At 43.4% G+C, this 20,112-nt stretch overlaps 2 protein-coding genes across 2 annotated transcripts in view; both read left to right on the top strand.

Moving 5' to 3' along the window:
- NAA25 (N-alpha-acetyltransferase 25, NatB auxiliary subunit) overlaps positions 1 to 14,077 on the top strand; it is a 31,955-nt gene extending 17,878 nt beyond the window's left edge. The window contains exons 15-24 of the mRNA XM_054844677.1: positions 502 to 601; positions 4,977 to 5,128; positions 5,421 to 5,546; positions 5,858 to 6,101; positions 6,324 to 6,447; positions 6,807 to 6,872; positions 7,350 to 7,447; positions 7,666 to 7,776; positions 8,203 to 8,349; positions 10,723 to 14,077. Coding sequence (XP_054700652.1) covers positions 502 to 601; positions 4,977 to 5,128; positions 5,421 to 5,546; positions 5,858 to 6,101; positions 6,324 to 6,447; positions 6,807 to 6,872; positions 7,350 to 7,447; positions 7,666 to 7,776; positions 8,203 to 8,349; positions 10,723 to 10,845 — 1,291 coding nt within the window. The 3' untranslated portion in view covers positions 10,846 to 14,077. The remainder of the gene's footprint in view (positions 1 to 501; positions 602 to 4,976; positions 5,129 to 5,420; positions 5,547 to 5,857; positions 6,102 to 6,323; positions 6,448 to 6,806; positions 6,873 to 7,349; positions 7,448 to 7,665; positions 7,777 to 8,202; positions 8,350 to 10,722) is intronic.
- Positions 14,078 to 14,881: 804 nt separating this feature from the next.
- On the top strand, positions 14,882 to 20,094 carry ERP29 (endoplasmic reticulum protein 29). The gene is made up of 3 exons (XM_054844708.1): positions 14,882 to 15,066; positions 16,939 to 17,077; positions 18,236 to 20,094. The coding sequence occupies exons 1-3, from the start codon at positions 14,947 to 14,949 to the stop codon at positions 18,736 to 18,738; spliced, it is 762 nt and encodes a 253-aa protein (XP_054700683.1). The 5' UTR covers positions 14,882 to 14,946; the 3' UTR covers positions 18,739 to 20,094.
- The last annotated feature ends 18 nt before the right edge of the window (positions 20,095 to 20,112 follow it).

Below are 20,112 nucleotides of genomic sequence, written 5' to 3'. Positions count from 1 at the left end.
ACATGAGATACATCTACTGAAGTATACTCCCCTTCTCGTGGAATATCTTTCCTGTGTGATTTTGATTGGGTTGGGATTTTTGGAGTATTAGCTAAAGGGGATCTGAAAGAAAGTTGTGAAATGTCTATCTTGATACCAGTCATAGCTTGGTGTTCTGGCTTGTGTCGTTGCTCGGCAAAGCTTGGGAGCACTAGTTAAACATACCAAACAGCCGTGCCTTGATGAGACTGTTTGTGAGTGTATAAGTGAAGCTCTTGCACACTTAACAAGGTGGATGGAGGAACTCCAAGCCCCCACATACTGTTTTTTATAAAATTAGGAATTCCTTCCATTACTGTTAAAAGGTTAAATTTTAGATGAATGTTGTGATTGCTGTCTGTTAAATCTCCAGAGTTTTCATTAAAGCTGGACTGTGCTGCAGGTCCCTTAGAGCTGTGTTTGAACTTCAGGATTCCCCAGGGTTGTGTGCTGATATTTGACTTGTGCTGTGTTGCGTTGCAGCTATCTTCTGACGCGCTATGCAGAGTCACTGGGCCATTATGCTGCTGCATCCCAATCCTGCAATTTTGCACTCAGGTTTTTCCACTCCAACCAGAAAGATGTAAGTTGAAAGAGACCTCTGTGTCCTTGTAACAGAGCAGTTATGTCAAGATGCCTTACAGAACTCTGTGTTGTATGTAAGAGCTTACGGAAACGTAGCGGTTGATAACAGAGGAATAATACGTGCTCCTTGGTTTGTAGTAAAGGTTGCCTCAACCTGTGTTTCTCATTACAAGAACTTGTAATTTACTGTTACATGAGATTTTGCTTTAGTGTTCTATTTATAGAAGTTTTAATGGTCCTATAAAATGCTAGGTATGATTACTTTTAAATGAATGGATTGTGATTTTATGCAGTAATTTAAGTGAAATGTCATGTGGCAAATAAGTCCTGGTGTCGTGTAACTTCTAGCATTTTGGAAAGTCATGCAGCAGCCAGGGATGGTGGGTGAAGATGGTGATGGCATACTTACAAATCCTTTATATTACACTCACTGAGACAGCATATTTTAGTGATGGCTGTCCTGGGCACACGGGGATGGTGGGGAGGAAGAGCAGAAGGAACAAGGTGGGAGGATTTCAGAAGGGAAAAACTGACTTTTGAAGTCTCAGCTCCATTGAAGGCAGAGCAGAGCCCATGACTAACCCTATTATTTTGAAGTGATAGGATGAAATTGCAAAACCTGGTCTTTTTCTAATGGCAGCTACCTGGTTTATTTGGTTCACCCCTGAAAGTGATGTGAATGAAAAGAAAGTTGACTTGAATGAGAGTCTTGGGACTAGACTGGAGGAGATACGAGGGGAGAGTAGCTGAATTCAGAGATCAGATGCTTCCTGAAACGCACACCATGCCCTAGGCATCTAGCATGCTTGTAGCTTGCTAATTAGTAAGCGTACTTGGCAATAATCTTACTTGGAAAGTACACTCTGATGTATGTTCCGATACGTTCATAAGGAAAATACCAATTGTGTTTCAGAATTCCTATGGAATCATGAAAAAATGGGTAGGTAGGAGAGCAGTGGAATAACACATTTTTGAAGTGTTAGTGGAAATATATTGGGCAAATAGGAACAGAAATAGTCCAGAATTGTTGTAGGGAAGTATATGCATGTCAGTCCATCTCCCTAGAACTTGCAAGGCAGTTCCATTCTGAGGAGTGGCAATATCTCCTGTGTATTTATATTTTACAGTTTGATCACTGTTGAGAGGTAGGTGAAGAAATTTTACTTTACTTCGTAAGAAACAAAGGTGCGATCCAGTTGTAACTCTTTCAGTCAGCCACTGGCTAAGTTGGCTCCAAAGGCTCTGCAGTCACATAATTTGCTTTCTCCCTATCCCAGCAATAGATGAAAACACAGGGCTTGTCTGTACTGAATAGTAAAGATACTAAAGGTGCTCACACTGTCATCCCTCAGAAAAAGTACCCATGCTCCACTGGCAGCCCAGGCTATCCCTGTGTACAAGATACCTGTTGCCATTTATCTGTACCTGGAAGGTAGATGTTGCCGTGACCTGTGTCTGAGACAGAAATTTCACTGTAGGGAGCAGGATGCCCAGAGGTGTGTGTGGATCGTGTGATGGGAGCTCGCTCTCCTCTGCTTCCCTCATCTGCTCATTGTTTAAGCACTGATTCTACTTACTAAGTCTTTGAGTTCCTGGGTGCAATGTTTTGTGTTGGAGTGAAGCCATGGATCCAGGCATCTTTTTCCTACGTGTCTGTTGTTGGTAGTGGAGTAATTTGTTTAAAGTCTTGTTTAAAAGTCACTCGGTGGATGCTAATGAAAAGCATACCTGGAACCAACTGTCTGAATAAAATGTTTGACTGCTGGGTGCCAGGTGAAAAAAATGAACCAAAAAAACCCTATCAGATGTGATTTGTTTGCTTGGGAACACTGCATTGTAAAGCATCAAGAAATCATCTTTCCCTGAAAAACAATCTGAAGGAACTTCAGGTGTGGTTACCTCGGAAGAAGGTTATTCTCTTTGGCATGAATGATTAAAGTGCTTGCAGCAGAGAAGAGCTGATTGTCTCCAGTAGCTTAACATCTGTATGCAGATGAAGACAGCCACGTTCCAAGTACTGTTGCCAGGAAAATGCTACTCAACTCGTGTTCCAGAAATCCTGAAAAGGCAGTGCCTGAATGGTTCGACCTGCCTCACTACCGTGCCTTCAAAGGTTGAAGTTGTAAGAGGGGTGAAAGTCATGTGATCAACATTACATGATTCTTCATACTACAAGACAAGGATGTGACTATGGAACCCACTCGCACCATGTCTCATCTTGGAGACAGAGTATTGCGACCAAAGGACCATGAGCCCTTGTTGATCTTGGGTAGCCACATCTCTCATGTTCTGGAGACTTCCAGTGGTTATCACCTTAAGATTCTCTTAGTTGGGAAATGCATCAAAAGCTATACTAATTTGCAAATAGCAAGTGTCCTGTAAACCACCTGCAAGGTGCAAATTGCAGGAGGTGAAGGCTCAATTCAGGGTACTGTTTGCCTAGGATGATGGCGTGACAAGAGTGGAGATGAAAAAAGGGATTGCTTTACCATAAGACATGTCCCAGATATCACAAGGTCAGAATCTACCAGTTTCTGTGGTTCTGCTGGGCTTGCCCCTCATCCTCAGGGTCCTGCTACCAGCTTCCTATTCAAGTCCCGTAACAGCATCTAACTGCAATGTTAAAGGAGGACTATCCTTTAAAAGTTACCTTTTTACATGATTTCAGATACTGCCAGCTCCTCTCGAGGTTGATGTTTAAGATGGCTAGAATGTCTGCTACAGCACAGAGAATGTGTCCTGCAGCACACTGTGCGTGGGACTCTGCCTAGAACAGGAAGTGTGGGATATAAACGAAGTGGTCTGGCATAAAAATATAGCTACTGATTCAGCCTGATTACTTTGGATAAATGCATTTTCCTCCTGACTTGCCGAACTTAACAGCCTGAAGTGAATCCTGTTTAAGAGCAGGCCCCATGAGTAACAGCCATCTAGGATGCTGTGCAGTCCTGACATAATATTTCTGCTCTGGGAGAGGATGCCAAGGACAGGGAGGAGAGAGAAGGCAGTATTGCTATATTTGGCCAAAACTAAAAAGGCAACTTTATCCTTCTCAAGATAGTCCTCCTTTAAATATGCAGAATCACAAGTAATCTCTCTAATTTTCTTGTGTCCGTCCGTCTTTAATTTCTCCAGATACTGCAGGCAAACTGAACACCAACGTGTCCTATGGGGATTTAAAAACCACGTCGATGCAGTTGAATTAGCGCCCATAGCGCAATCCCGTAGCCTGACAATGAACTCTGCAAGGCTGTTTATCAGAGGGTATGTTGTTGAATATTTGGCATATTTTTTCATGCAGTGCAAATAACCAAATTTCTTAGGAAAAAAAGAGACAGAGGTACCTAGAGGACATTTCTTATTTTGAAAGGAAAAAAAAAAAAGGTGGCTTTCATCTGTGAGCACTGGCTTGTAGTCTCTCAGAGCCTTCTGGACAGGTTGAGTCTGTTAATACCGTATAAAGTTCATTTAACCAGGGGCCTTTTTGGTGCCTCTCATCTTTGGCGCATTTCATAATCTTGTTCAGAAGAAAATATTTGATTTGCCAGAATTTCTCACTTAGGGAGTGATTCTGATGTAAAAAAAAAATACAGCCATCTGTCTTGACTGGGAACATAAATTGCTCACTCTGTCTCTATAGTTAGAAATTTTCATTAAAATACAGTGCTTGTTTGGGGCTCCTTCGTCATATACATCTCCTTCTAGAGATTACTTGGACTGATGTGAAATATTAGTTGCGTGCCTTGTATTGCTGCATTTCATCAGAGGGGAAGCACACTATCCCACGGACCCTGCCAGTTTCCTTTGGTGTTTAGATTGTATTGTAATGTGTATACACTGCGTGATACTATCTTGTGATACTGTATTCAAAAAATCTAATAAAAAAGAGGAAAAAAAAAATGTGTGAGTAATTTTTTTAATACTTGTTGTGGTAATGTGATGCACATCCAAGTCAGTTCCAGAAAATCTGGTATATATTTATTTTGCCTGAAAGTACTTCATTGAAACAGTGACTTAATGATTTGAATAATGCATCTCAAAAAAAGCGTTCCAAAATCATCTCTCCCCTCTGAGTATTTTGTAGTCTCAGTGGCAACAGCAATGTGATGTTTCTTAGTGTTGGTTCAGTTACTAAATTGCACTGCCCATTGGAGCATCTGGGCGTTGTGAAATTAAAGTAGCAAAACTGCTGGGGTGGCTTGGACAAGCCAAAGTGCAAGCTTCTCCCAGGGATTGAGTATCTGCCAGATTCTGTACCTCTGGGTTAATGAAAACCACAGAAATGCAATTTCTTGGCAGTGACCTCGTTAAATTCTGGTTATTCTGAATTTATGGAAGTGATTAATACAGAGACGGTATGTATTTTCTTCCAGACCTCAGAATATATCATTCAAGCCTACAAGTACGGTGCATTTGAGAAGATCCCAGAATTCATTGCATTTAGAAATAGGCTGAATTCGTCCCTTCACTTTGCGCAAGTTCGCACGGAACGGATGTTGTTAGACCTCTTACTTGAAGCAAATATGTGAGTACAGCAGCAAAGTGCAGCACCTTGCACGAGAAAAAATTGGAGATTTTTGTGTAGGCAGAACAAGTGAGACCTTGGTGAGTTGCAGTTGCAGCTCTGGCAGAAACTTGTGAGCTATGTCGCTCTCATCTGCTGTCCCATTCAGCATCCTTGTCAGTACTGTGTATATGTAACACTTCTGACATCAGAAGGGTTGAACAGTGGGGAGAACGTGGTCTGTTAGTGAGCTGTGTTTTCTGTTTCCAGTGATCAAATGTTTGATTTAATGTTGCTTGTTCTTAATGTACAGATCAACCAGTTTAGAAGAAAGTATAAAATCCATGAGTCTGAGCCCAGAGGAAGATGACATTCCGTGGAAAGATTTGCGTGACAACAGAGACCTGACAGTCTTGTTTAACTGGGATCCAAAAGACAGGTGAGTAGAAATATCCTGAATGGTAGAGTCACACCTTTTACTTACAGCACACATGGCGAAGGAAATCCTTTCAGGGCAACTGCCACATTTAAATGTTCTCTAGGCTGGCTAACTGCAAACTTAACAAGCGTCATTCATCACTTCTAGCAGTGCTGCCTTTTTACATATTAATACAGTTTTCTGAATTTCTGACCACTTCTTCCTCTTCATATAGTATTCGATAACTTTGAGTAGGCTTTTGTACCTGAGTGAAGCTTGCTACTTTGCAAAATTGAAGCATTTGCCTGAAAACATTTGGTGCCTTTCTCTAGGGACATTTCTGAAGAACATAGGAAACTCTCACTGGAGGAAGAAACCATGTGGTTGCGAATCCGGTCTTTAACTTTAAGGCTAGTAAGCGGACTCCCAACTCTTAGTCACACTATTCAACCAAAGAACTCTGAAAAGACTGCAGAGAACGGCGTCTCATCCAAGATTGATACAATTCGTTCCCTGCTTCAGCAGCTGGAAGCGGCAGTGGATTCAGGGAAGAAGTTTCTAGAACAAAAAATTCAGGTACCCGTTAAGGAAAAAGCTATCCCCAAATAGTAAATGAACGTGAATGCAAGCAGAGAAACTGAATGCATCTTGTAACATCCAGCAGGCTGCAGAATGCACTTAACTGACCCTGAGTTTGTAGTGTATGAATCTGACTGAGAGATGTGCCAGAGACAAACACTGTGTTCTGGATAAGGAAAAGCTGCAACACCTTTATCTTTTTCTTTGCTTCTTGCCTAGTATCCTGTCCTTGGCCCTCCTCCTACCCGAATGGCTGGCTTCTTCAGTAATGGCAGCTGTCAATGCCAGACTAGCTTGTTTTATCTTGTTAGTGATATTTATGAACTAGATACCAATGGCTTAGGTAAGTGTTTGAGGGGCAGGGGCTTCACCAGATTGTCATGGTGCATGGGGGGAGGGAGCGAGATTTGTCTCCGTTTAGTTTGAAAACTACTAGGAATTGGATGATGCGGACCCAAACTGTTAGTTGTGTGTTAATTTTTTGAATGACACCAAGTTAGCTGGGAGACTATGCCTTTAACTTAATGTTTTATGCAAGTCTTTGGTTTTGTACAGTGTATGTTGATGTAATACCTCTCTGAAAGCAGTTGCATTTGCTTTTGACTGCTAATGCTAAATTACATTTAAATGCCTCTTGGTTTTCTGGAAGCAGAAAATACACAAACTTGATAACTGCTTCTTTTTTTTTTTTTTTTCTTTCAGAAGATTCAGCAGAAATCCAGGAGAGGATAGGGAATAGTTTCAAGTCTTTAGTAGAACGACTGACAGGTAAATGGTAACTCAAGAGCAAACACTGGTAGCTAAGGTGCTTCATGGTGCTCTGGCTGAGTGTGCCACAGCTATGGGGAAGTGTGTTAATGCATCTGCAGACCCCTTTGAAAGATTCTTGAGAACAGGCTGAAATTCCCCTTGGCTTGTCTGATCAGGAAGCTCTTGCATGCCACACAATGTCGTTATGTCCTATCATTTCGCTACCTTGCACCCTAATCTTAGCAACTGTTGTCTCCCTGGTACTCGGTCCAGGTGTGCTAATAAATGCTGTGGGGATACTCTTTGTAATGAAATACAATTAAGAGGAAACAAGAACTGGATTTTCTTGAGAGGCTTTGGCCAAATTTATCATGAACTGCTTAGTGGTCAGTCGCCCAACAGCTTTGCACTCTACACTCAGAAACGTACTGTACAGACAATACTCATTTAAGTTGATCTGGGTGTCCTGAATAAGGTTTTTCTTTTTCTTTTCAGACTTGTTCAATAAATGTAAAGGTGATTTGATTGAAGTCAGAGACGGCACCTTGAAAACTCATCCAAACCTGTTAGAAAACCTAGTCTTCTTTGTTGAGGTATTTTTGTCTTTGGCAACTAGAAATTTTGGAGTATTTTAAGGTGGAAACGTTGGAACTAAAACACAGTGAAAGTTCTTTGATCTTAGTCATGCATGAAATCAGAGGGTTTTGTTGCATATTCTAACTACTTTGAGTCTTTATCAGTAGGAGCACTAAAACGAGTTTAGAAGCCTCCTGTAAATGCAACTTGTAACATATTTGTACCTTTTTTCCAGACGATCTCCATTGCCTTGTGGGTATCGAGTTACTGTGACGGTGTCCTCCGACCTTTTAAATCCAACCTGCAAAAAAAGAAGAAGAAAAAAAAAGAAAGCAGTGTAGCTATGGTAGAGACTACACTCCTTTTTTCCCCCACCCCAATCCATATTTATAGTGAAAGAAAAATCAGGATAGATGACATGTTAATAAACTGTTTTTCATAAACTTTGCCTTGTAGAAGCTGATGTAGGTTAGAGATTACTCAGTACTAATTTTTAAAACTCATTTAAAATCAAATGGTGACATGCCACATCTCTGACATCATGTGACAGCTTTTTAATAGGAAACGGTTTAGAGTATCACAGGCCTTTCTGCCTTAAATGTACTACAGGAAACTAGTTAACTGGTAGTGTTCGTCTGGGTAGGTAGAGTATAGCTTAGCACTGGGGGGAAGGAATAGCATGATGGATGTAACAAAGTGAGTTGTCATATAGAACGGTCATTTGAATAGGCATTAATGTGTTTATAAATTAAAAATATGTCTTTTTTTATAGCCACCTGTATTTACACATTTTCTGGATTATGTCACTGAACTACAGACTTTAACTTCCAACGTAATAGATCACATCAAAGGGCTTGAAATAATTCTGACTGCACTAAAACTTGAAGAGCTGTCCCTCAAGGACACTCTGCTTTTACAGGTAAGAACTTGCATCATTATTTGCATACTCTATACATTTGTGTGTGACCGATAACAACCTGTATGTACATGCCTAGGGGATAACTTTTGTTGAAAGTTTCTTTTCCCCAAAACGTTTTACTGAAAGAGAAAAACAACCAACCAAACCAAAAACCTCACCTGTTATGATTGACTTCCTTGCCCTTAACCACAGGTGAGGGACCAGTCTACTAGAAAGCTTCATTTTAGAGTGGTCAGTTAGGGGTTTTTTTGATAGTGACAGTGACTTTGCCTCATCTGATCAGCTCTAACTCATGGCACAAAATAATCTCCAAAAAGAGATCTAAATATAGGAATTTGAAAATACTTGCATTTTGTATGGTATGTTAATGAAGGAAAAACTTACGGTTTTAATGTTATTTTGTTGTCTGTGCTATGACTTACTCTATTACCTGTACTTTAGCATGCCCATACTGGATGCAAAATGGTTATTCCAGGAAACATTTGAGGTTCACCTACTGCTGATTAGTCACTTCCTTGGAAACAATTACTTGATCTTTAAAGAAAGACAAGTGGCAACTCCTCCCCCCCAGCTATATAGGGAAAGCCAAAGGCAGGAGTAAGGACACTACACATGCCAAACCTCACGCGAAATTTAATCATGTGAAGCGTGGACCAAATGAGGAAGCTTGGCTTTTTAAGCCATGGCAATCAGATAAGAGTTAAACTTTGTGATAGAGAAGTTAATGTTACTGTTGTAAGAGATCTTCTAACAGTTCACTGCTTACTGTGAATATTTGTTTAAAACAGTGGTTGAGATCCTGAAAATAGTGTCAAGAGTCTAGCTAAAAAGCCTGGAGGTGACTGAAAGCATAGAACTGCAATTTCCTTTATGGTGCTCTTGAAACGCAGGTGGAGATAAAAGGTGCAACATAGCAAAGTGGTGGAATAGGTATCATCTTCTGATGCACAGGGGAGAGGGGCTGGGGGAGTGCTGAGCATTGGCATTCATGTTTGTCTAGGTGGGAGATCTGAAGGCTTTTGAATTGGGGAGGATTTAAGAGCTGCACCCATTTATTTTGGAATTGTACTTCTCCACCTAAGCTGCTGTTAGCCAGCTTGTATTTTTTTCAATTAGAAAATTTCCCTTTTGTTGCTGGATGAGGATAATGTAGGAGTATCTCAAATACATACTAAAACAAACAACAAACTGCAAAACCTGATAGAAAGCAAGGAAACCCCATAAACTGTATTTGATGCAAATTTGAATAAAAAAGTACATTTTCTTAATATCATCAAAGAATCTTTGCTTTAAAGGGATAAACCATTTTCTGATAATTGTTGATATTTGTAATTTCTCTGGTTCCTCACTGAGTCAGCAAATCCCTCCATCTTCCTTTTGATGCAAGGCATCAAATTACTACCCAAGGCAGATCTGCAAAACCCAACCGTTAGATTCACGTGGATTTGAGCATAAGCATCTGTGGGAGTCTGCAGCCTTTCCTCTGTGTGTTCACGACATTTGCTGTCCTGTTTGTTGTTTGACATTGTTGCACTAAATCCTGTGTAGCTGTACTGAGACCAGGAGCTGCAGTTGCAGCTCTCTGTGTTTAGAGCTAAAAGGTGCTTTTGAAAAAGTCCTGGTGTTCAGGTATTAGTGAAAATTCTGGTGCGAATGGAGTAATTTCTGCTGTTATCTGTATGACAGTCTGCAAAAGGCATCCTGATAGCAAGTCCCCTCTTGACAGAACAGTGGTTAGGGCTGCTGCTTTGGGCACCAGGATTTACTCTTTCTGCATACAGAAATACAGCATCATTCATGACAGGTCAGCACTAACCTCGCTGTACCTGCAGGAGCAATGCCAACAATGTTGCGTGATGGTGGTCCTTGTAAAAGTCTTTTAGCGTGGGCCTTTTAGAAAACTGCATGTGAAAGGGAAATCGAATCCCTTTGGGAAATCTAGGTACCAGTGTGCTGAATTAGTGACATCTGAACCTGTGCTAGGCACTGTGTTTTGCAATTTGGTGTAAGAGTCTCTTAGCCGGTTCATTTGCTATTTGACTTCACATTTCTCTAAGAAATTCTCTAATAAATGCTGACTACAATAAAATGCTACATGCGCTCTGTTTCAGCCACAAATATTTTGCACAAGGGTGTTTCCAGAAGTTTTGAAGAAATGTTAATATGTTACCAGCCCTGTCTGGGCAATATCGGTATCTGCAGGAATTACTGCTGCTGAGCAGGTGCTTATTCTGTGCTGATGACATTCCCTTTGTAAACTTACACTGTGGTGCTCATGAATTTCTTAGCAGTGTTTGAGGTGGTGGGGGAGTTTTAACGGGAGGATGTAAACAGTTGCTGTGGAGTGAATGATTTCTCTTTTGCATTTCACAGGAAGAAAAAAAGTTTACAAAGACTGTGCAAGGGAAGGTGCAGAGCAGTTACCATCACTCAGTTCAGGAAATTGGAGAGCTGCTGAAAAAGAGACTCGATACCATTAAAAAGCTAAAGATTTGAGAAATGCATCTTTGACAGACTCCACAGGGGAGTGACACCAGAGTCCCAGACAGAAGCAACATCCAACATACCATCACTTTAATCCAGAACTTCCTCATAATGCATGAAGGACTTAAAATCATAAACCAATTTTTTAGGTATTACAGATGTATTGAGCTGATTTAAATTATTGTACATAAATGAGAAGCAGGGACCCTTATCGGGGTTTGACCACTTTTTATACATGTTCATAAGCATATTGCAACAGGAGAAAACTACCTTTCTTCCCTTTTGATCTCTAGAAGCAACTGGAGATGGTCTTTAGAAGCAGCAATAGAAATCCAGTGTAAAGCATATATCTCAAAGGAGTTGTATTTTCATCACCATACAGTGTTTATAATTTTTGTATGGTCCTTGCCTTAGAAACACAGAACTTGTAGATGCCCACATTCAGCCGCCTCCAATGAAATAAGCCCGTTTTGGAGCTGCCTATTTTGTCTGCAGGCCACCTGGTCTGACTGAATGAATTTGGTGTGTGGGTCCAGCAGGGAGAGGCGAGGCTGCACTGGAGGAACGAACACCCTCTGCGTACAGCCTTCCAGTACAGCACAGCCCTCTGGTGCAGGGTGGGAGTGAGCCCTGCTTGGTGCCCAGGCGGGCTCCCTTAAGGAGAGAACTGCTGGAGGGAAGAGGTGGTGTCAGCATAACCACAGGTTGTTTTAATGTTCAGAAAAAAATGCAGACCTGATGAGGAGCAAACTTGGCCGTTAAGCTTGAGAAAGAGATGGGAATCAGTGTTTCAGCAAAAAAGACAAAACCAGAGACCTTGTACATAATAGCTGCAGTGAAGTCTGACGCTGCGGTCTGGTTTCATGTCAGTTAATGTAAAACAGCAATCATCATGACTTTTAAAAAGCGTATTTAGATTACTGAAACTTTAAGACAAATATTTTAATAGAAATTAAATCCTATTGGCTTTGGTTTTACATTGGCAGAGGTAACTTTTGCTTCCGCTGTGGTATGAGGCTGAGAATACTTTTTGTAACTGTATGCTTGCTCTTTGCCGTTGATCTTTGATTATTCAAGTACTGGCTCATTAGGCATTCTGTTAGAAAGTACAGTTGCATCATCTGCTCCCACTGAATCTGCATTTCTGCTGGGTTTTTTCATTTTAAAGGAGTAATGCAGCCTAAAATTGGTAGGGGGAAAAAAAAAATTACCTGTACTTGCAATACAAGGGACAGGTCAGACTTTACAGATTCCTCATCTTCTGATTTAAAGCAGCTAGTGTCTGAAGTCTATTTAAAGTTTTTAGAGAGCTGACAATCCTACCTTTTGTCATCTCTTCTGAATATGTTTTGTTAGTAATGCTAGAATGTTGATGAGAGTATTTTTTTAAAATAAATCCCCTGTATAAAAAAAAAAATTCACATTGCTGCTCTTACTGGATTTAGTTTTGCTTTGCCCCATCCTGAAAGGGAAAGAAGAATGTCTGCAGGTTGTCTAAATTGTAACGGATGTCCTGATGGTTTAATTGCAATGTCTGGTAAGTGCTCTGGGCTGGAGGAATACCAAAATGTGTTAAGTCTGTTTTATAGTAATACTTTTCCTGGAAAAAAGAAAAAAAAAAAAAAACCAAAAAACAAACCAAGAGAACTGTTAAATGTTGTATAGAAATACTTTTTTGAAAGAAGGGTGTGCTCCTTAAATTAAAGCAAAACTGATGACTGAAGTTGATGCTTTGATATGTGTAGGGTAAGTGAAAACAGTCCCATTGCTGAGATGATGCAGTTCATACAGAAGCACTGAGCCAGAAATCTGCACTGCCCCTTTTCATTCAAGGAGGCGAAGTGCCATTACTGAATTTCTGTCCCCTCTCTCCCCTATGGCAGTGCAAATGAGAGAGGGCTTTGCACAAACACCAGCATGGAATGCAAAGTTGACGCAGCACCCTCATCCAGAGGGGACAGTCCAGGGGCCGGTTTATACTGGAGTTTCCTTCCACTGCTGCTACAGCAGGTAGAATTCAACCAGTCGTATCAATAAGCAATGGCAAAAATGTAAGTGAAGTGTAAGATTGATATAACCAAGCTTTTAAAATCCTCCCATGTGCCTGAAAGCAGAACTTGCTTTTTAAAAAAAAAAAAAAAAAAGTTTTTCTGCATCAGCTCTCTTAAAAGCAGAATTGAAACTGCTGGGGGGGCGGGGGGGGGGCACGGAACCTGTGTCATCTGAAGCAAAGTGAGAAGAGATGGAACCATGGCTTGCTCTCGCTTCCCCTCACGGCATTTGGCGTGGCACAGGCCCAGTGTTGGCTGGTCACTCAAACCACCGCTGTGCCAGCACAGGGGGAATACTGACTGCTGCTTGGTGTTAGCTGCTGTCCTGTTTCCAGTTCCAGCCACTGGTGAATGATAAGCTTGTCAAATACATTTTTTTTGCTTACTCAGTGTTTTATAAAACCAGATGCCATCTCCTAACAAGCTGTAGTTTATCAGAGGAGACAGTGTACAAAAATGATTATGTACTGACTGTTTGGGGGCTTGGTTGAGGGAGAGGGAGAATTTCTCTCCCCCTATAAATTGTGTACAGTTAAATATATTATATATTTCTTACAAAAGAGCATTTCCCCTCCAGAATATGTCCCACAGGGACCTGATAAGAAATTCAAGCTATAACCCATTGCTGCTGTTTCCCCTTTCCCACTCTTAGGATTTGGTTTTGTTTGTTTTGGATTTTATTTTTTTTGGTGATGAATTGAAAAACATACCTAGAAGAAGCTACCAAGACTACTGTTTACAGACTGAAAAAATACTGCTTTTATACTACTGGGATCATGAGCCACGATCCTTTTACAGATTTCCTCGACTCTTTGCTTAAAATCGGTGTCTCCTGTAGATAAAGGCTCGAAGTCCTACCCTGCTTTGTCTACATACAGGAAAAAAATGTACAATGCCTGTTCGTGTTGCCCATCATTTTTGTACTTTTTAACTGTTCAAAAATTGCATTTCTATTTTGCAATCATTGATAATCATGACTTTATTTTAACCGCTAGTAATCTTGGAGGGTATTTTTTGTTGTATCTGCAGCCTTATCTGAACTTTCTCTTCCTTGGTTATTTGTTGTTAATTTATGACTGTAGAAGATATGTATGCCTCAGCCTTCTACGGACTTAAGTGACACAACTGCAAATGATCTGCTTTAAACTGGATGGGTTTATAATTTATATAAAAGTCAGTTTCGTTACAAATCAGTATTGCTGCCTCTTTCATTTTTCTGTCTGGATGGTCTGGAAGTGACTGAAGTGCTCGCCTACGCTGTCTAGCTTTGTCAGCCCCTTGGTGAAGCCAGAGTATCCTGGTGCAAGGCAAACAGAAAATCAAGTTACCTGCAAAGAGGGAGGATGGAAAGAGGGGGGAGCTGCTCATTGCTTTCCAGCTGCAGGCTGGGTTCAGAATGATGTCTGCTGGGGAGTGAAGGAGCTTGGATGTGTCTCTTCTTTGACATGATCATCTGTCAATCTGCTGTTAAGGCTTTCTGCATTGCTTGCCTGTACTTCATCCTGGCTTTCGGTGATAAGGAAAGTTAAGTGCTGGCAGTGCATGAGATATCTCTGGTAGCACAAAAAAAATCTAAAGTGCTTGAGAGGGCTGTGGCAATGCTACGGCAGCGGCCACCCTGCCTGGCTTGCTGCTGTATATTAATCTATTCTACACCACCGGCTGCTATCTCCTCTCCCTGCTAATCTCTGCGTGGCCGTAGCGCTGCAGGCTGTCCTGCCAGGCCAGATCCTGCACTCTGCCCTTTCGCCTGCCTTCATCGTCTGTGCATTTGCTGCTGGAAGCTGCCCGCTCGCATTTATTTTTCTGGCAGCAGCACCACGGCGTGCTGCCCCCCGAGGGAAGGGGCTGCCTGTGCACCCTACCCGTTCCACGCGTGGCGTGGAATCGGGACCGCGTTAGATCGGTGCTCGTGGTCCGAGGGTGCTGGGTCCAGCCCTGGAGCGCTGCCCCGGTCCCCCGGTTGGCCGCGAGGCGGGCGGGGCGGGGCGAGTCCCCGGCGGCGGCGGGCGCTCCGCGCGGTCACGTGGCCCCGGCAACCCCGCTCCCTCCGCGCTCCGCCATGGCTGCGGCGGCCGCCGCCGGCTCCCTGCTCCTCTGCCTGCTCGGCCTGGCGCTGCCCGGCAGCAGCGCGCTGCACACCAAGGGCTCCGTGCCCCTCGACGCCATCACCTTCTACAAGGTACGGCCCGCCCGGCGGGCGCTGCCGGGTCTGGCAGTGCGTTCGGGGCGGAGGTGGGGGGGGCGGACGGCCGCTCCGGGAGCGCGGCGGCCACGTGCACCGTCGCGAATGCCATAGCAACAGGCGGACAGCCGCGGAGGGCCGGGGAAGCGGTGTGGAGAACCGGGGGTGCGGAGCTGGCTGGGAGCGCGGGGCCGCCCCCCCCACCACCACCTCCACCGGCGCGGGGGAGCGCTCGGGGCTGGCGGAATGGCCGAGGCGGCGGGCCCGCCGCGGAACAGCCAATAGGAGCGCGGCAGGCGCGGCGGACAGCCAATCGGCGCGGTCCAAGTGGAGCCGGGCCGCCGGGGCAGCGCTGCGGCCGGGGGGGGGCCGGGCCGGTTCAGCCTGGCCCGGTTCGGCCGGCGGCACCGGCGGGGCGAGGTCCGGCTGCCCCCGCGGCTCCTCGGCCCAGCGCCGCGCCGGCTCCCTGCGTCCCCCCGGTCCGGGAGCAGAAGAGCCGCTGTCGGCTGGCTCCTGCTCTGCCCGTGCCGGTGACCCAGGGCAGGACCGCGCAGGGGAGCGAGTCGGGGCCGTGAGCGCTGTCTGCTTGGGTCAATTCTGTTTTGTCCGTGAAGGAAAAAGCAACAGGCTTCAGGCAGACTGAGGTCTTGCACAGGGTTTTTTCTCCATTAAATCACCTAGAGCATGGCAGGATTTTGATTTCAGTAGCAACTAGTGCTGTGACAGGTGTTGCAGGCCAGGCTCCAGGCAGATGGCGAGACGCCGATCGAAAGGGAATCATCGTATGGCAGGATTAAAGCGTCTGCTGTAGCGGTATGAGCTGCAGAGACAACAATCAGCTGAGCTGTTTGAAAAGTATCTGCCCTAAACAAACTGCTCAGGCACGAGCAAATACTTCTTGCCACATGCCAGCCCCCCGCTTGAATTTTCTGCTGTGACAAACCATTTAACAGTGCGGCACTCTACAACCCTTAGGAGCTTCCAGCTCTTCTGCAACAATAAGAATTGGAAGTAATTGGCAGAACGCTGCAAGAGGGACTTTAAAAGACCAGCAGAAATATCAAAGCGGTAACACGTGCTGTGCTCGCTTCTTGCCAGGACAGGAAATAAAGTCACCAGCAGCCCGGGCCTGCAGGCTGTTGTTACCTGTTGCAGCCAGCTGTCGTGTCAGTGCCTGACCAGTGCTTGCACTGCATGTTGTAGGTGGGGACCCGTGTTGCAATCTGACCCTGTTTGCTAGAAAAACGATTTTGCAAGGTCTTCTCCTGGAGGGAGGAAAAAAAAAAATCCCAAACCAGGCAGCAGATGCATTTCCAAGCTCATTTGAAAGGGCATCATCCGAGCAGAGCAAAATTCAAAAGCAATGGCACAAGAGAAGAGGAATCAATGAAAACATGAATTCTCCGTTTACTGAACCAGCACAACATACCTCCAGCATTTCCGCTCCCTCCCCGCACCTCCTCTAAGAGCTGCGGTTCTCATGCTGGGACACTTCAGAATGACATTAGATTTGGCCTCTATCCTCTTAATGTCCCACTGGAAATTGTTTAGCTGACTTCCTTCCAAGATGCTAATCAGCTTTACAATAAGCAAATCATGTATAATTAAAGACATGATCAAATCCCCCAAACCTACCACATACCATCTTTATCATCTGGTGTAGGACTATGTACACCCAAAGCTCAGTCTTTCCTCCACACTGCAGTGAGTCATTTTTGAAAGGCCATAATTATAAAATTTCCATTCTCCCTCTGCATCTCCTCATTGCACAGGAAAAGAAGAACAAGCTAAAGCAACCGTATAGATTACTCAAACCTGAAATGCTAAAGTTATGTCTTTTTTTTTTTTTTTCTCCCCTTCTTGTTTTAGGTAGTTCCAAAGCATAAGTTTGTCCTTGTGAAATTCGACACACAATATCCTTATGGTGAGAAACAGGATGAGTTTAAAAAGCTGGCAGAGAGCTCAGGCTCCAGCGAGGATCTTCTGGTGGCTGAAGTGGGGATATCAGGTGAGGAACTCTGGACAGATTAGTACCGTATGGGTTGGTGCGGAGGAAATAAAATTCCCTGCAATTTCTGATGAAAACAGGCTCTCAGGTAATTCTGATAGTGAGAAATGAGATGGGCCCGGCCCTGTCAGACTGAAGCACTTGCGCTGGCTGGGCGCTGAGCTCTGCCGTTGTGCCTTCCGCCGTGAGCGTAGGAGTGCTGCTTATCTCCTTTCGGCTGGCTAATGAAGCAAGTCAGTGCATGCTGCTAAACTGGATGCCACCCTCCGCATTCATAGCACTTTTTGTCTTTTTATTTTGTTTGGTTTCTTTTCCAAGAGAAACCTTTTCATCCATTTCCAGGGAACAGGCCTTACAAGAACTGTGCTTTAGCCACAAGCTTGGTCAAACAAAGCAAACGTGATGTGATTAATTCATTGTAGCAAACTCTCAATTTATTGCTGGTAAAGCACAGAAAGCGGTCATTGCAACGTGGCTGGTGTAACTTGATGTTCTTGTAATTGACTTTAAGAGAAAAGCAGTGAAGAATGGATCACTGTCACCTTACTTGCTCTGGCTTTGTAGGTAGAATTGACAATTCCTGTAAGCTTAAATTCTTAAACTGGGAAGTTTCACCCACACTGACAGCTCTAAACACACATGGATTTAGCTAAGTGGCATAGTTGAAATCTCTTTATGTTTTCTGTCCTCGGAAATAAATGCAATTTATGTAAGATGAGAAAACATCTTGCAGCTTGGCATGCTGTCAGAACTAAAATGTGTAATGTACACCTCAGGAAAAAAGTCTGTTAAACTGTAAAATCAAATAAAATCAATGCATAGAGCAAAACAAAGAAAAAATGGCTATTTATTTCCCATAAGGAGGACGGGGTTTGGATCTAGAGGTCCTGCCAATGCCTTACGCTATCACAGTCACAGCAACGCACCGTTAGAATCTTGTATTTTCCTTTGGAAAACCTAACAGTGGCTTGCCTTGCAGAAATTATTTTCTGGGGTGGTTTTATTTCAGGGTATGGCATTTCCTGGCAAAGAGCTTATTAGGATGTGTTGAAACTCTGGAGACAAATAGTTATCAGTTTGTGTAGGAGACAATCCTAAATTAATTTTGTCTTTTGATTAACATACTGTCCTTTTCTGTGTTTCATTTTCTCTTGACAGATTATGGTGATAAACTGAACACTGAGCTGGGAGACAAGTACAAGCTGGATAAGGAAAAGTTCCCTGTTTTTTACTTGTTCCAGGATGGTGACTTTGACAATCCCTTACCTTACAGCGGCCACATCAAGGCCGGGGCTATTCAGCGCTGGCTGAAGAGTAATGGCATCTACCTGGGGATGCCAGGCTGCCTGAAAGAGTACGACATGCTGGCCAGCAAGTTTGTGAGCACCACTGAGAAATCAGAACGCCAGTCCCTCCTGAAAAAGGGGCAAGAGAGTTTAGAAAAAACAAAAGAAACCGAGAAGAAGTCAGCTGAGCAATACTTGAAAATTATGAGCAAGATACTGGAGCAGGGAGAAGAGTTTGCTGCTAATGAAGTTGTCCGAATCACAAAACTGATCGAGAAGAACAAAATGAGTGATGGAAAAAAGGAGGAGCTCCAGAAAAGCCTCAATATCCTTGCTTCTTTCCTGAAGAAGAATAATGAAAAAGATGAGCTCTAATATGTTGGAGAACTTTGTACAAGCTGTGAAACACTGTCAAGAGTCCTAACCAGTTCTCCTTACGCAAGCAAACTTCCCGCTGACTTCAAGAGAGCAGCAGATTTCCTTCTGGTATTCTCAGTTTAGAAGATCAAGAGGAAGACATTCCTTAAAAACACAGTATTCTAAATGTTGGAAAAATCACCTTAAAGCAAGACGCCAGTATTGTGTAACACTATTCAATAACAGTGTTAAAGTAGACAAAAAAAAAAGCACTAGATTGGCCTGAAGCACATTCCTGGTGTTTTTTACAGCTGTTCCCTGGCAAACAAATTACAAAATTCAGTCTGACATTCCATCTTACATGTTGTAAATGGTACAAATCGGGTGCCCCTCGCATCCCCACCTTTCCCTCGTCTTAGTGTCCTTAGGTTTTATGGTCTCTAATCTACCCCTCCTCCTACCTTTTGTTTTCTCAATAGGGCTCCTTCTCCGAGTCTTGTTCTCCTTACCTGTTGTTGACTAAGAGACCCAGAGTTTCCTTTTTCTGCCTTCTCCTTCAGCGGCTCCTGTCTCTGTTTGGCTTGGGTATCAGCCAAATGCTGGCAGGCGTAGTGAAGACAGGTCCTCCACGTATCAGAACTTGCTCCTTGTCTTTTCGCTGGAGCAGCTGTTTCAGCAAACGTTCTCCCAAAATCTGTTGTGATACCCTGACAGAGCGAGTGATTTGAGCTCTGAGCAAGGGCAGAGTCTCCTTGAGGTGCTATTACACTTAGACTTGCCAGTTTCTGCAAAAACATTTTTTTTCAGAGGTGAATTTAAGTGAGTTTTCTTATGGCTGAAGAACAGGTGTGATGCCTGTGTGTTTTGCCTGTCCTTCCTGTCCAAGCTTCATTTCCCAGGTTCAAAATAAGGGGGTGTGAGACCAATAGGACATCTGAAAGTCTCAAGCCATGGTTAACATGAACACAGTATTTTCTCCAGCCTCATCTTCAGAAGGGATCGGACAGTCAAACTAAAGCTTCATCAGCATTTGGTAGTTTTTAAGTATTTGGAAATGAGGTCTTGCAACAAGAAGCGGGAGTGTTTGTGCCCCAGAAGCCCTGTCTATACAATTTCAACAGAGATGCCTGGCCCAGGGATCAGGTCAGTCCTCAAGATGTGATATGGCATGTGCTATTCATGCTGTGTGGAATTCAGATGGCCACTGGAAGATGCCGTACTCCTCATCAGGGTTAGAGTTGAGAAACACCTGTGCATCATACCTTCAGACTACACTTTAAGCAAAACTGATTTCTGTGGGAGCTCTGCTGCCTCTTGAATCCTGGGGTGGGTACAAGGAGCAGATATTGCTGCAAGATAAAATGTATTAATGATGCTATAATTAAAAAAAAA

Source organism: Grus americana, chromosome 16, assembly GCF_028858705.1.
Source record: "Grus americana isolate bGruAme1 chromosome 16, bGruAme1.mat, whole genome shotgun sequence".
NCBI classification, from domain to species: domain Eukaryota; kingdom Metazoa; phylum Chordata; class Aves; order Gruiformes; family Gruidae; genus Grus; species Grus americana.
Note: the sequence above shows the minus strand (reverse complement) of the source record. Positions and strands in the feature narration are given on the sequence as shown.